Below are 16,818 nucleotides of genomic sequence, written 5' to 3' on the forward strand. Positions count from 1 at the left end.
GGGGGCATGTATTTTAAAAAGCTGATCCAAGTGCAAAAATCACTGTGTTTACCTCTGACATATAAAGCAAACATGATTTAATCAGTATTGAAAACAATGAAGCAAAAAAAGTCTGCCCACTGAAAAATCAATAAAGGAAAAAAAAGTATATCATATTTGTCTAAACCAAAAACAATGAGACAAAAATGGCCCACATTCAATTCATCTCAGTTGGTAGTTGAGACCCATATTTGACACACTGTACACTCTGGTACTGTCCTAAACCTGACCTGTAAGTACGATTCCTCCTTCCCATGGCCAAGCTTGCTCTAGCTCATCTGGTGTAGCACTATTTCTCTTATGTACTACCCACACATCACAGTCCCCCAAAATTTCTCCTCTAATGACTTCTTCTCTCTCTATTCATTAGTTGTATTTTGTCTTTTTGAGCCTCAAGGAGCTAGGAGCTAGAAGTATCACTACTGGTCTCTTATTAGCTGACACACACCAAACTGTAATTTTTCTCAGATAGTAGGAGATTGGGATCTGAAGAAGAATCTGAAGGCTCAGATCCTAAAACATACGATAAAGTAAAATTCTTCCATGACCACATTATTTTTGGTTTTGCTGCAAACATTCTCCATTTGAACACTGAATTATAGATCTGGTATGTTAATCTTTTCACATGTGTATTTCCAATTGATCTCAATTGGTCTTTCTTTGAAAACCAGATCAATGACTTCAAATGAAAGCAGATAATTTACTTGTCAACTTATGTCCATTCATGGTGTGGGAATATTGGGGAATGTGCCACACAGATTTGTGCTCCACAATGACTCTTTGTTAGACAGCTGGCTCTTATCCAGGGTGATGAAAGTAAAAGGACTATATACCTCTCATCATCTAGTGATCTAGCCATACCACAAAGTAGTGGCAGAGTTCCCAGGAAGAGAGCAGAACCCTTGAGGCCTACACTTGAGACTGTCACATTGTTACATTTGCCTTATTCTATTGGCCAAAGTGAGTCACAGACCAGCCCTTATTCAGGAATGGGGAAATAGATTCTACTTTCGGATGATGGAATTTAGTTGGTTTAAAGGGCCTACATAAAGAGAGGGGTGAAGAATTGTGATCATTTTTACAATCCCTCATGACCACTAAACAGTATGTTCTTCTTTCATATAGATTTTGTATGATTCTCTAAGAAATGTCCATTTTTATAAATTAGCATTTATTCAATGTGATGTAATAAGTATAACTCAATGTTGGGTATCAGGATATCTCGGTTCCAGTTATGGCTTCTCCACTTGACCAGGCATATTAGTTTCCTATTACTACTGTAATAAATTACTACAAATTTAGTAGCTTAAAACAACATGAATCTATTCTCTCACAGTTCTGGAGGTCAAAAGTCCTAAAGTAATTTTATTGGGCTCAAGGGATCAGCAGGCCTATGTTCCTTTTGGATACTCTAGGAAAAAATCCATTTCCTTGCTTTTGCCAATTTGAGAGGCCACCTACTTCCTTAGCTCATGGCTCCTTCCTTCATGTTCAAAACCAGCAGAGTAATGTTTTCTCTCTTTTCTGACCTCTGCTTCTGTTCTTCCAACTTTTCACTCTAACCCTCACCTTCCTGCTTCTTCCTATCATTTTTTGATTACATTGGACACTTTTGGATAATCCGGGATAATTTCTCCATCTCAAAATTCTTAATCCCATCTGCAAGTTACTTTTACCAAATAAGGTGTAACATATTCACAAGTTCCAGATATTAGGACTTGGAGATTGTTGAGAGGTCATAATTCAACCTACTGTGCCAGAGTTCAGCAAACCATGGCCTGCAGGCCAGATCTGACCTGCCATCTCTTTGTGGAAATAAAGTTTATTAGAACACAACATATTCATTCTTTATAATTGTCTATGACTGCATTCATACTACTACTGCAGCAGAGATCTAATGGCCCACAAAGCCTAAAATATTTACTATCTGTTCCTTTATAGATAAAGATTGCTGACCCAATAACCAGATTCACTGTCACCTTGGGCAAGTTACTTATTTCCACTAAGAATCATAAAATCAGCTTTTTAGACTTGGAAAGAACGTTAATTTTGGTTAAACTCTGCCCTATACATTTCTCTGCATAAATCACCTTTTCAGAATAACTAGTCACTCAGTTTCTGCTTGAAAATATGGAACTAAAAAGAACCTCTCTGTCTCATGGAGCAACTTGTGTTTGTTTCAGACAACTAATTCTGAGAAAGATCATTTCATTCCTGTGCCTAGTTTTATTTCTGCCTTCCGAGACCATAGTGAATAAGTGTAATCTCTCTTCTACCTTAAAACACTAAGAATTTGAACCTGTTATCATGCCTTGAAGTTATTATATTACTATAATGTGGAGGTTAAGGAAAGTGACATGAGGGTTTCTTCTAGATGTAAACATATGTGATATTGTTAATATTGTGAATCTGCTGAGATTTTATTTCTTTTAAATATTTGGTTTTGGTGACCAATATGTAGGATTAGGTGGAGTGTCAATAAAGGGGAAAGTGGTAGGGATTGCAGGTGCAGAATCTCGCTAAGCAACCTCTTCTCTAAATGACAGGAATACCACCTCCCTGGACTCAGATGTCATAGTTGCCTGGATGCAAGAGATTGCCCAGATTTAGTCCTGATGAGTCCCTTTATTTGTGCCTGGGAAGGCTTCACTACAGAGGGTGGACTGGGTACCATTAACTCCTCCCTTCTAGATGAGATGATACCATTCTCACTTCTCCAATAAGCCATGTGTATGGCTTTCAGTTCACATAAGGAGGATCTCTAAGCCCCAAATCCCTCTCCTATAATTCTGATTCTGTTCCAAGAGAATCCAATGCTATTCATAGGCTGTGATGAAAGGAAACCTAAGAACCTCAGTGGGACACACTTCTATTGCAGAGAGGAAATATAATCTTAACCAGGGAAAACCAAAATCATCTTAAGAGCACTCTAGCACTTACAAGATCCTGAACAAGACGACTGAACTGAGAACTCTTCTGGCCTTGGGGTGTCATAGCAGAGGCCAATCTTGAAGAAAGCTGTCCCTTCCCTGGGGGACAGGTTAGCTAGGGGAAGAGCTAAGCTGATCAAAAAGGGCTCAAAAGAGCTAAATTGTCCTCAGAGCTACATGTCACATTTGATTTATCTGTGATGTTCTATTCTGAGTCTAAAGTTTTCCTAGTGCTTTATTCATTCATTCATCCATTCAACAATATTTATTGAACCTTTACTGTGTGCTAGGCTTTGTGCTGGGGACGGATGGAAGAAAACTCTTGGTTCAATTTCTCCAGTTCACTTTAAAGCCTCTTTCTGTTTTAGTCATTAATAATCATTAATAATCCTTGTCTAAATTCCCTCAGCAATTTGAGATTTCTTCCTCTTTCATTCTTTATGTTGAATGGTGTCCCCATCATCTACCTATCAGCAAATTAGAAAACTGGAAATAACTCCATGCCCTTCTTTGCTTCTCTTCTCAATTTGTCTACCTCATCCTACTGATTTTACTTACTCAACGTAAGTAAAACTATCCCTCTCCTTTCCATTGTTCCTTACCATTATCACCATTGTACCTAATCTAGCAATATCTTGCCTCTGCTTACCTTTCCCATTTAACCTTGTCTGTTACCCCTCCCTATTCTGAATTTATATCCAAAAATTTTGAATTGCTTATAATCTCATACCCTCTCCTGATGTTTCTTATCTCTCTTCTCCCTCTCTGACTTGCTGGGCATATTCCTTTTTAATATTCCTTTTAATAACTTGAGAATCCTCAAGCAGACTCCCTACTGAGCACAGAGCCCAATATGGGGCTCAATCCCAAGACCCTGAGACCATGACCTGAGCCAAAATCAAGAATTGGATACCTAACCGAATGAGCCACCCAGGTGCCCCCAAGATTCCTTCTTCTATTTTTTAAAGATTTATTTATTTATTTGAGAGAGAGAGAGAGCGAGCACAAGTCCGGGGAGGAAGAGGGACAAGCAGACTCGCGCTGAGTGCAGAGCCCGACAAAGGGCTCAGTCCAGGACCCTGAGATCATGACCTGAGCAGAAATCAAGAATCGGATGCTCAACTGACTGAGCCATGCAAGTGACCCCCAAGATTCCTTCTTAATACTCTTTCAGCTGTCCCATTCCCTGCCACCATGTAGTTTTCCTTTTCTGTGCCCACAGAGAGTCTGCATACATCTTTATTAATGCTGTATTTTATATTTTTCACTACACTACGAGCTCCTTGAAGACAGGGACAACTCTATCTTATTCCTTTTTATGTTCTCAGTGTCTCTTCTGGTCCTGGAACATAATTGGACCTCAATGAATATTATTTATGTCAGTCGATATGTTTAAATAAATTTGATGGTACCCATGAATTGAGGCCCCCAATAGAAGAGAGGTGTTGAAAGAGAAATGTCAATAAAGTGATCTATATCCTGGAATACATCCCTAGACCTCCTGCAGTAGCTCTCCCTCAGATGATAAAGCTTCTGACAATGAAATGCATCATTGAAACACACTCCTTCATTAATAGTGATGTTTTGCAGTAATAATAAGCAGGATGGCTCTTTCTCTTACTATTTGCACAACTGGACTAAGTTCCATGGAAAGGAAAATATATGAGATTTGTGATTAAAGAGACAGAAGCCTATTAACTTCTTTCCCATTGTACTCAGTAAACACTGAGTTACTGAAGGGCCCAAACAGAACTAGAATAGCAGAGTGCTGGCAGAGATTAGGGATGCTTTACTCCTGTTTTGTTTACCATAATGAACTGGTCAATAAACATCACAAATTGTTTATCTATATAAATCTTGACAGATTACTCTTTATGAAATCCATTTAGCAAGTGAGGTTTTCCCATAAGGATGAAAAATGAAGATTTTAAACAGATTGCGGGAGAAGCTCTGGCTGTACCAGGAGATTCAGTGTAATAAAGGTTTCTTTATATTAATATTACAAAAACCATTTATCCTGACAGAATCAATATCACAATTCATCTTAGTTTGGTGTTTCTCTTTCTAGGTTTAAAATGTCTTCTCCTTTATTATGTATAATTTTGTTTTAATAAACGTGAAATATATTTCATTTAGGAGGTGCTCTTGAGAAGGGATAACTTGTAAAATGACATCAAACTTGTAGCTTATTTGCTAAAGAGTCTTGGAAATGTTTAAAATTATATTTGAGTGGCTGAGAAATTTATAGGAATCATTTTACTTAAACCTTAATTACAAAATTATCCCTAGTGTCCTTTGCATTAGAAACAAACTATAATATTCAGAAAAGTCTCCCATGAACTTTGTTCAGGTAAAATTCTCTCACTGAAGTCAAGCAATTATAACAAGTCAGATAAGTTAGGTATAACAACAGCTGGGATAAGAGACTATAAAATCAGGAATAGTCACATTTAATTACTCAAAACATTGCATGCTTTCCTAAGAAGCGATTTATTTATTCCATTTGGATGCAGAACTTAATATCCCATGGATATTGACAGAGCAGCCTTGGAGTTAAGGGTGTAGCAGCTAGCTGGAAGAAAATAGAACTACATCAAGGAAGGGAATTATGTTGTACTCTGGAAACTATTACTCTAAATGTACTATATGTAAAATAAGTGTGATTCTCTCATGAGTGAATGGTAATAAAAACTGAAATACTCAAGAGACACTTATTCATGAGTGGTGTATGTATATATACATTGGGAGAAGATTGCCTCTTATTGTTTATGCTTACCAATATTACATTAAATGCTTACAAACAATATACCCTAAGTAATGGCATATAATGAAATTAAGAGCAAATCAAATATTTTGTTGCTTCTTTAATTCCGTTTTAATTTCAGTGCATAATTTTCTTCAGCTCTGATACTTAAGTAGCCTAAATAAAACATCTATTTGAAATGGAGTTCTGATACATGTCTATACATAAAGGACTTAATATAGTTGTTTATAGGGGGAAAATATCCTTTTATCATGACATAAAAAGGGCAAACTACAGTATAGTGGTTTTCAAGAGAAACTGTACTTTATTTATTCCCAAGGTGATATTAGTCCATAAAACAAATTTGCAGCTTATTTAGCAGTCCTTAGCTTTTATCAGCCTTTTTAAGGGTGTTGAATGATTACCCGAGAGATCACACTGTAGAAGTTGAAGAGGGATAAAGAAACTATCCATCCAGCATCTTTATTAGAAAATAGAGGTGAATCCATCTAATGTTGTTTTAAATGTACCACATGGAAAGTTCCTGTTTACAAGTGAGTTGTCTTTTTCCATGTGCTGTTTTTGCCTCTCTAATACTTCATGGTGCCAAAATAGCTTATCCTGATCAATGACATTGGCATATACTAAGAATTTGAATAACTTACCCAGAGGAAACAGGTTTTGGTTTCTATCATGGCAAAATGCCAGGCCAGTGATTTCTACAAGCAACTTTAGGTCCAAGAAATTTAAGTTGGAATGAAGTTATCTCATTATATTTATATCATTAACATCTTTTCATAAATCAGAATAATGCTGTATTCTCCAACCATTCTGGATAAATGAGTTTAGTTCATAAATAGAAAATGAAATATAACCTATATTAAGGCATCAACAGTACTGGAACATGTCTTCCTCAAACTCTTTTCTTAGTGAAATTTAGTGTTTATAAAACTAAATATAGAGTTTCAAGATTTTTAAGGCGATCCATGGTTATCACACCCAGTGTTCTACTTTATAACTTGATAGATACTTGGAAAGATGATTTATGGGTACCCAATCTAAATTTTTAGCTGTCAGAAAAACTGCTTTTGTGAGAAAGCAAAATTTACAGTATTCTTAATTGAACAACTGGCATTCAAAATAATCCATAAGATGTATCGTGGCATGAAAAAAACAATATAACACCTTTTTTTTTGCCATTAATTAGTTTACAAAGGAAAGGCTTCATTGAGATTTTATCGTGAGCAACATTTTGTTAAAGATTCTTTTTCTGTCTTGTTTGATGTTGTGTTTATTTGTTTAGCTCAAGTTTCTTTTCAATATATTGGCTAAAACAGGCCATCTTATTTCACAATGTTATTGATAGATGTAACTTATACTATGAATTATTAATCAAAACATTATTCTCTTTGATGGTTTATTTGTCTTGTTTTCAGATGTCAGCCTTGCAATTGTCATCTCTCAGGAGCCTTGAATGAAACCTGTCACTTGGTCACAGGCCAGTGTTTCTGTAAACGATTTGTCACTGGATCCAAGTGTGATACTTGTGTTCCCAAGGCAAGCCATTTGGATGTGAACAATCCACTGGGCTGCAGCAAAAGTAAGTGAATTCTGGCTCTGTGCTGGTGGATGAAACATCATGCAGGGAAGAGTGTCTTGTTATTTTCTTTCTCCATTGAGAACCCATCAGAAGGGCTTAGGCACAAGGTGGAGAATTTAGGTGGGAAATGGAAAAAAAAATTACACTAAATGAAACCTGTGTTCTTTTTCCTTGATTAGATTATTGAAATGGTGATTATGTTAGTAGTGGGAAATTTAAAACATGTTGTTAGAATGGAATCACTAGTGTGGTGACCAGCATCCTGGTTTTCCCCCAGACATTGGACTTTCCAATGACACAGGACTTTCCCGTGCAAAAATCAACACTACTGGTTGAAACAAAATGATTGGTCACCCCACCAAGCAAGGACATTCCCAGCCAATTTTCTATAACACATGTGAGATTTATTCTTATTTTTTATGAGTTATGTCCTTCCATCCCCCAAATTTTATGGGTACCATGCTATTATTAGTTGCTTATTGATATTATAGCAATTATCACTGTTTATCATAGCATATAACTCCTATATTTGCTATTTCTTCTGCAAGTTGTTTTAGTTATTTAAATATCTCTCACATTTCTATTTTTAATTCCTGGAAGTCAAAGATTACATCTTAGTGTCTTTTGACTTTTCAACACCATTCTCCAGTGCTTTGACTTGACTTCTCAAGGTCAACTGCAGTCCTACAGTTTTACAGCATATTGATGATTGATTTATATTTACTCTAAGATCATATATCCTTACCTTTTCCAGAATTTCTAAGAAATGCCTGCTGAGAACACGTGGTAAAGCGCCCTCTGCAACATATTGTACAATGCATGTTCTCCTTGGGGTGTCCTGGGACTATCATGAGTCACAATGCAAGGGAATGCCCTAAGTCAGGACGAATCATCATAAACAAGCATGCTTGGAACTGTGTTATCTACATTTAAGGGAGAGAGAAATAAGTCAGAAAATATTGGGCTCCACAGCAACCATACTAGATTTTGAGGTAGTGGAAGGCAGGGTGTAGCTAATGATTAACAAGACATATTCAGATTTCCTACCTGTGTAGTTATATTCAGTATCCTGTGTTTTATTTGGCCTCTCTGGATGTTAGTATAAGTAAAATGGTAGGCATTTATGCTTCTTTTGGGAAAGGACTTTCGTAATTGCCTTTCTGTGTAAATACAGTCTAAACATAAATCTGGATTTCACTGAGAATTTAATTAATATTTGCTATTCATTGATTAACTATAGAATTGATTGATTTCTTCAACAGGAATTCCAACATATTGCTTTGGATGTCAGTTGTAGATCATCATCTTGTGAGAACATTACATATAGCATACTGAATCTTAGCGATTTTTGATTGGTTCTGCCACTAATTTTGTGTGAAAATATTGACATCTCCACTTTTTTCTACCTACTCTTCCATCTAAGACACAGTCTAGGAACTATACGTCAGGCAAAACTGGACAGTTTGGTTCACCTGGCCTACATTTCTTAGTAGTGGTATACATTTGCTTTTCTCTTTTGTCCTTCCTTCTCTGGGCTAAATCTTCTTGTCTTTCCAAATTCTTCCAATTTTTAATAGTTAAAAAACGTTTATATTCCTCTTCTTCCATATATATATATATATATGGAAGTGCCTTGACTTGACACACACACACACACACGCACACACACACACACAAATACACACATACATGTATCTATGTATATATTTAAATGTTCTCTTTAAAATTGTGATCCTTACTGTTGAATACATTTGTTCAACCACTTCTGGTAGTTGCTGCTGTTGTTTTGGCTGTGTGTTTCACAAAATTTACAAAACACTGGGCAAAGTTAGAAACTCAATATCTACAGAGGTAGTTCATTCAATTAAAAAAAAAAAAAATAGACAAGATTCCTGCCTTTAAAAGAGCTTGAAACCTAGTCAGCAGAAGTGATAGGTACACTCACAGTAGAAGGGAGTGAACAAGGGGCCCAGGAAATGCTGACTGTGGTATGAGTATGAAGGGAGGCTGCTTTTCCTTCCTGTTCCACCTTGATTTTTTACGCGGTACTTGCTTTTTATCCTAGCAACAGCCGGAACAACCAGCTTCCCAAAGATACTATGTTATTGAAAGGAATGTAGTGCTATCTATTGTTGAAACTGTGAACTACCTCAGGCTGGTATTTTCCTCTGTGTCCAACAGATGTCAAGCATGTGTTTTCCTTGAACATTAGACTGTTTCATGGTGTCCTTCTACACAGTTTGGGAACCACAGGATTATGACTATTATCTTTCCCACTTCCTTAGAGGCCAGTGGCAATAGGTTAGCAATATCATTTGTAATTTTTTCCTTTTTTTTTGATGGGGAGTTGAGTTGGGAATCTGAGCATATAACTTCCAGAATGCAGGAGAATTAAATTCTGATAAGGTAGTTAGACCCTCTCTCATAATCTGCTTCCTTATTTCGTGATTCATTTCTTTCCTATCAATATTTGTTTCATGCTTTCAAAATGATAGTCATTCTCCTTGATAGAGGTAATACAAAACAGGTATTAAATAATTCTGCCTTCTGTATGCTTTACTAGTGAATGAAATGAAATTTCATTTGCCCTAAACTTAAAAATATATATATATATATATATATAAGTTAAGTTCATAGTTATATATATAATAGTTATAATATATATATATAATTCATAGCTCTTTTGTGTTTAAGTCTTTTAGACACTACTCACTTCTATGTTTATCTTTGATTATTTATCCATCTTTTTATCACTCATATTTTTTTCCTTTATCCATACTTATCAGAGAGGATTTTGTAGCTAAACCCTTTTTAAAAAAATATTTTCATTGTGGTAACATATATATGACATAAAATTGACCATATTAGCCATTTTTAAATGTACAATCAGTGATATTAAATATATTCGTAATGTCGTGCAACCATCATTACCATGCATCTCCATAACTCTTTACTTCTTGTGAAATGGAAACTGTATACCCTCATTAAACAGTAATATCTTCCATTTGCCCCCAGCCCCTGGTAACCACAATTTTACTGTCTCTATAATTTTGAAAAATCTAAGAACCTCATATAAGTAAAATCATAAAATATTTGCCTTTTTGCCAGTGACTTATTTCACTTTGCATATGTCCTCAAGGGTCATCCATTTTGTAGCTTGTCTCAGAATTCCCTTCTTTTAAGGCTGAATAATATTCCATTGTATGCATATACCACATTTTGCTTATCCATTCATCTGTCAGTGGACACTTGGGTTGCTTCCATGTTTTGGCTTATGTGAGTAATGCTGCTATGAATATGGGTGTATAGCCATTTCTTCAAGACTCTGCTTTCAATGACTCTGCTTTCAATTCTGTTGGATATATAATCAGAAGTGGAATTGCTGGATCATATGGTAATTCTATTTTTAATTTTTTTGAGGAACTGCCATGCTTTTTTCTACAGCAGCTTTACTATTTTAAATTCCCACTGACAGTGCACAGGGGCTCAAATTTCTCCATATCCTTGCCAACATTGTTATTTTTTATTTATTTACAGTAGCCATCTAATGTGTATGAGATGCTGTCCCATTGTGGTTTTGATATGCATTTCCCTAATGATTAGTGATATTGAGCATCTTTTCATAGTTATTGGCTATTTGTATATCTTCTTTAGAGAAAGTGTATTCCAGTTATTTGTCCACTTTTAAATTGGGTTATTTGTCTTTATTACTGAGACAAATATTTATTTTAGATATATTATTTTTTATTAGATATCTTTATTAGATATATGATTTGCAAATGTTTTTTTCCATTCTGTATGTTTTCTTTTCACTTCCTTGATAGCGTCATTTGAAGCACATGTTTTAAAATTTCCTAAATTTCAATTTGTCCATTTTTTGTTATTGTTTATACATTTGATGTCATATCTAAGAAACTATTGTCAAATCCAAAGTTATGAAGATTCCCCCCATGTTTTCTTTTTTATTATTATTATGTTCAGTTAACCACTGTATAGTACATCATTAATTTTTGATGTAGTGTTGAACGATTCATTAGTTACATATAACACCCAGTGCACATCACAACACTTGCCCTCCTTAATACCTATGACCCTGTTACCCCCTCCCCCCACCTCCCTCCCTTCTGAGACCCTCAGTTCATTTCCCAGAGTCCATAGTCTCTCATGGTTCATCTCCCTCTCTGATTTCTCCCCCTTCAGATTTCCCTCCCTTCCCCTGTAGTCCTCCGAGCTATTGCTTATGTTCCACATATAAGTGAAACCATATGATAATTGTCTTTCTCTGTTTGACTTACTTCACTTAGCATAATCCCCTCTAGTTCCATCCATGTCAATGCAAATAGTGGGTATTCATCCTTTCTGATGGCTGAATAATATTCCATTTTATATGAACCACATCTTCTTTATCCATTTGTCTGTTGAAGGGTATCTCGGCTCCTTCCACAGTTTGGCTATTGTGGACATTGCTGCTATGAACATTGGGGTACATGTACCCCTTCTTTTCACTACATTTGTATCTTTTCCCCTATGTTTTCTTCTTAGAGTCTTACAGTTTTAGCTCTTAGATTTAGGTCTTTGATCCATTTTTGAATTAATTTTTAGTTATGTTGTGAGTTGAGCTTCCAGTATCATTCATTTCAAAAGTGGATTTCCAGTTGTTCCAGCACTGTTTTTTGAAAGAACTATTTCCCCCTTGGTTCTTGCTAATCTTATTGAAAATCAGTTTACTGTATTCTGTTGACTTCTTATATTTTTGTGTTATTTTATTACTAGTTGCTTTATGAATTAGAATATGCATCTTCATTTGCCATAGTCTACTTCAAGTTTGTACTGATTTAATGCTGGTAAAATATAACAAGTAAACTCTTGATATATGTCCCTTCCTTTCTCCATCTTTGAGTTATGATACTGCGTAGTTGTGTGTATGCGTGTGTGTATGTGTGTGTATATATAATAAACCCTACATTACACTAATAGAATTATAATTTTTTTAACAGTGCTAGGTTTTTAAAAATTATTTGAGAGAAGAAAACAGTATGAATATATACACACATACACACAGAGTCTTTAATGTTTACCCACATATTTACCATTTCTAGTGTTCTTCCCACCTCTACATGATTCAATTTATTTGCTCTCTGTGTCATTTCCTTTTAGCCTAATGGATTTCTTTAATATTTCTTGCAGGGCTAGTCTGCCAGCAATGAATTCTCCCACTATTTTTAAAAAATTATCTGCAAATACCTCTTTTCCTTCCTTCCTTCCTTCCTTCCTTCCTTCCTTCCTTCCTTCCTTCCTTCCTTCCTTCCTTCCTTTTTTTGATGGGTACTTTTTCCGGATAGAACTCCTGATAACAAGTATTCTTTTTTCTTTTAGGACTTTGAATATGACATTCTACTACCATATGGCCTCCATCATTTCTTCCAGGCTTTAATTGTATTTTTCTTCAAATGTGAATGAATTTTCTCTTACTCCTTTAAAACTTTTGTTCTTATCTTTCAGCAGTTTGACTATGATATGTTTGGTATGAATCTTTTGGTATCCTACTTGGATTCATTGTACTTTTTGGAAATGTAGATAAATGTTTTCCATCAAATTTGGGAAGTTTGAGCCAGTATTTCTTCAAATATTTTCTGCCACTTTCTGTATCTTCTCCGTTTTGGAGATCCCATGACAACTATTTTGGTGCATGGTACACCTGACGTTGTCTCACAGGTCTCTGAGGATCTGTTCATTTTTGTTCTATTTTTTTTTCTCCTTTCTGTGGATTGGCTAAATCATTGCTGTATCATTACATTCTACCTATTGCTTTTTTTTTAATACTTTTTTTTTCTTAGAGCATGTGTGCTAGTGGGGGAGGGGCAGAGGTGGGGGGAGAGAGAGAGAGAAAGAGAGAGAGAATCTTAAGTAGGCTCCACACCCAGCACAGAGCCCTACACAGGGCTTGATCTCACGACCCTGAGATTGTGACCTGAAGTGAAATCAAGAGTTGGAAACTGAATCGACTGAGCCACCCAGGAGCCCTCTTCCCTCTTGCTTTATCTTCAAGTTCACTGATTCTTGCTCTTTTCCTTTCAAATCTGCCATTGAGGCCTTTTTAGGGAATTTTCCATTTCAGTTACTGTATTGTTCAGCTCTGGAATTTAGTGTTTTTATGCATTCTCTTTATGTATTAAAGTTCCCTTTTCACTGAATCATCATCAGATTTTTCTTTAACTCTTAGAACATATTTATAATAGCTGCATTGAAGTGTTTTTTGCTGTACTCAATACTGGGGATCATTCAGAATCTGTTTCTCTCAACTGTTATTTTTATGAGTATAGTTCACTGTTTCTTTGAGTGTGTTGTAATTTTATGTTGAAAACACTTAAGTTGTTAGATTTTTTGGTAATTTGCATAGACTTAAACGGTGGAAAACTTTCTCTACTGCAGCGTACAGCTGTTGATGTCAAATCAGGTTTTTTTTTTTTTTTTTTAATTTTTACTTACAGTCGGGCTTCCGAGGGGTCATTGCTGTGTCTGAATCACCCAAAGATTTGGACAGTGTTTGTGCTCAAATACTTCCAAATTATATAGCTTCTGCCAACCAATACGTATATAGTTTGGGGGATGTTTTCAGAGTTACAGCTAGTGCCCAGTTCTTCTTTGGCCTTCATTTTTCCCTGGCTCTCATGGTTTTTCCCCATACCTTCATAGTTTTCCAGCCAGCTAGGAATCTTTGGAGAGCTTATCTCAGGCCTCCCATGGCTCTATCATACCCAGGATCTCCTGGTTTATTATCTGGTAAACTCACCACTTAACCGAGCTGGGAGCATATACTCAGGCTAGAAAACCTGTGAGTTTTCCCTCTTGTTCCCAATTGACTGTGCCAGTTTTTGGTGGCAAAGCTATGAATTTCTGCTGCTAACCCCAGATCAAGTCAATGCCCTGTGGTACCAAAGCTACTGTTTATAGTCAGCCTTACTGGTAAAACTAACACACCTGACTCTGGAACTGGTACCATGGGAACAACCCCCACAAAAAGATCACAGACTCCTACAGTTACTACTCAGAGCTCTGCCAGTTTTCCAAGAGTAAATGTTCTCAACTTTCTGTTTGCCTGTGGTTGATTTAGAGCTCCCAGAATGGCTATTTTGATGATTTTATTCAGTTTTATATCACTAAACTCTTTATTTGCCATAATTAGAAGCACGCCTATATCCTTTTACTTTTTAAATTTTTTTATAATTTTCTAGATATTGTTTTATTTTTAATTTTGTCTATGAAAGATATTTTTAAGTTGTTCTCAATAACAGTCTTCTACTTGTTTCATATGAATAGTGCTTAGAGCTGGGTTCATGGCCACATCTTCCCTTGTGGTTAGGTGTGGCTGTGTCACCAAGTTTCTGGCTGAAATGATGAGGGCAGAAGTGATGTGTGGGAGTCTAGGTTGTGCTCTCATAGGCACGGGGCATGCCCTCCATCTCTACTTTTACCTTTGCTGTTGAATTGGATATGGACTTGGTGGTCATCCACCTAGGACTATGTTCACAAGGACAACCCCCTAAGGGTGGCAAGACAAAAAGACAGAGGGAGTCTAGAAACCTGTCCTCATAGCCACAGTGTTTGCAGCCTTTCATGAAAAAAGGGATACACACACATTCACTTTATGCTCAAAATAACCCCTGAGAGCTAAACATTATTCTCCCTTTACTATTGAAGAGGAATGATTCAGAGAGTCCAACCAAAATTTGACTACAATCACATAATTACCAAAGTGCCTAAGCCAGGGTTAAAACTCATGGCTCCCAAACAAATGGATGTAGTCACAATATGATACTATCCTTCCTTACAAGAGAGTTTGGCAAATGCAAAGATCACACTTGGCAATTTTGATGAATGAATATGTGACTGTTTTCTCAGAATTCCCCTTTCAGCACACAGAAGGGTGAATTCAGGTTATTTCACGGCCAGGCTTTCATATTTATTCTCTGAGTGGTATTGAACCATCTAAGCCTTCAGGTCTATGAACATTCTCGTTTCAGGGTCAAACAGGTACTATACATTTATACTGCGAAGTTGGACAAGATTGTGGTTAGAGATGGTCCTAACAAGTAATCAACTTTAAATATTTGAAAGAGCCTGTTTGTATATTTGTGTATGTGAATGTTTGTTGCCAAGGAAATTTTCAAGTAATGCAAATCCTTTTCTATACCCTTTGACGTGGGATAGAACCATACATCTTTCTTTCAGTCATCCCAAAAGTATGTTCCTGTCTTAGAAAATAGTCTGAAGGTCAGTTTTGATTGCTTTAACTCTGAAATCTGTTGTGTTCCTGATAGCATGCAGAGTTTTAGATGTTGTCACTAATACTAAAAATATTCAATTGCTATAGATTACAAGGCTCTTTGAGAGTGCTATAAATAAGACAGTTGATGAGTCTTTGTGGTTCCACCAAGAACAACAGGATGTGGAGTCCTAAATTAAAAATCACTGACAGATCAAATGCTCTGTCAGTGTTCAACCAATCCAAACGACCATGTCAAATATGGCAAATTCCTGAATTTAAAAATATAAGGTCCTCTTTGGAAATTATTCTCTTTTCCTGTGTCATTTTGAGATTGGTACTATTCTTGTCCTATATCTAACTAGGCATATGGACAGTTAGAGTTTTAATATAACAATGCAAATTCCAAAGAAGGAGAAAAGAAAAAGGGAAGAGTGAGAGTGTATCTAGTTTGAATATTTTTCTTTTAAAAATATGACATCGATATTATCTCTCTTAAGATTAGAGACATTGTCTTTAGGAAGCTTATGCATAATATATGGAATTGTGTAAATTTCAAATTCAGTGCTCTTGAAATACTTTTTTAAAATGTTACTATTGGATTATATCATGTCTTTAAAGTAGAGGGTATCCCTCATGAATGCTGATGCATTAGTAGTAGCTCTTAGCTGCAAGTCTTTGCCTGGTATGCGGGATAACTTCACTTTACTATTCCATACTTCCCTACCCTACTCTGTGCCCCAGGATTCTGTATGGTCTGCATCAGCAGGCTCCCTTTCCCTCTGACTTTCGGTTGGCTTCAGCTACTAGTAGGAGGCTGCCAGTCATCTGGAGGGCTGGCAGAAAGGGAAGTTGGGACATTTAACCCTCAGCTTCTTGTCACAGTGCAGGAGTGGTCTTGAGCTGGTCTTGAGCTGGTTGTATCCTGCCATGAATAGTCACAGCTCTTGCCAAATGATGCTTTTCCTACAGCCCTTTCTTTCCCTGAGTGCTGTGCCCCTTTAAGCTAGGGATAGTGTGTTAGAAAAAAGCTCACATAGTGGGCCTGACCGCTTATCTGTAGAAAGACCTGCTTACAAAGTTAGCCTTTGGCTGGCATCTGGGAACTTGGACTTTGTGAGGGTTCTCACCATCCCCAGAACAGGTAAGAGTGGCTCACTGTCTCTTTATTTTTTATTTTTTTTTAAGGTTTTTTTTTTTATTATGTTATGTTAATCACCATACATCACATCATTAGTTT

General features: G+C 36.3%; 1 protein-coding gene across 1 annotated transcript in view; it reads left to right on the plus strand.

Moving 5' to 3' along the window:
• The window catches only part of USH2A (usherin), a 682,897-nt gene that overhangs the window by 152,065 nt on the left and 514,014 nt on the right, over positions 1-16,818 (plus strand). Inside the window, exon 14 of the mRNA XM_032422367.1 lies at positions 7,149-7,312. Within this exon, the coding sequence (XP_032278258.1) occupies positions 7,149-7,312 (164 nt within the window). The remainder of the gene's footprint in view (positions 1-7,148; positions 7,313-16,818) is intronic.

The sequence above is a fragment of the Phoca vitulina genome, unplaced genomic scaffold, assembly GCF_004348235.1.
Source record: "Phoca vitulina isolate PV1807 unplaced genomic scaffold, GSC_HSeal_1.0 scaffold26, whole genome shotgun sequence".
Lineage (NCBI taxonomy): Eukaryota > Metazoa > Chordata > Mammalia > Carnivora > Phocidae > Phoca > Phoca vitulina.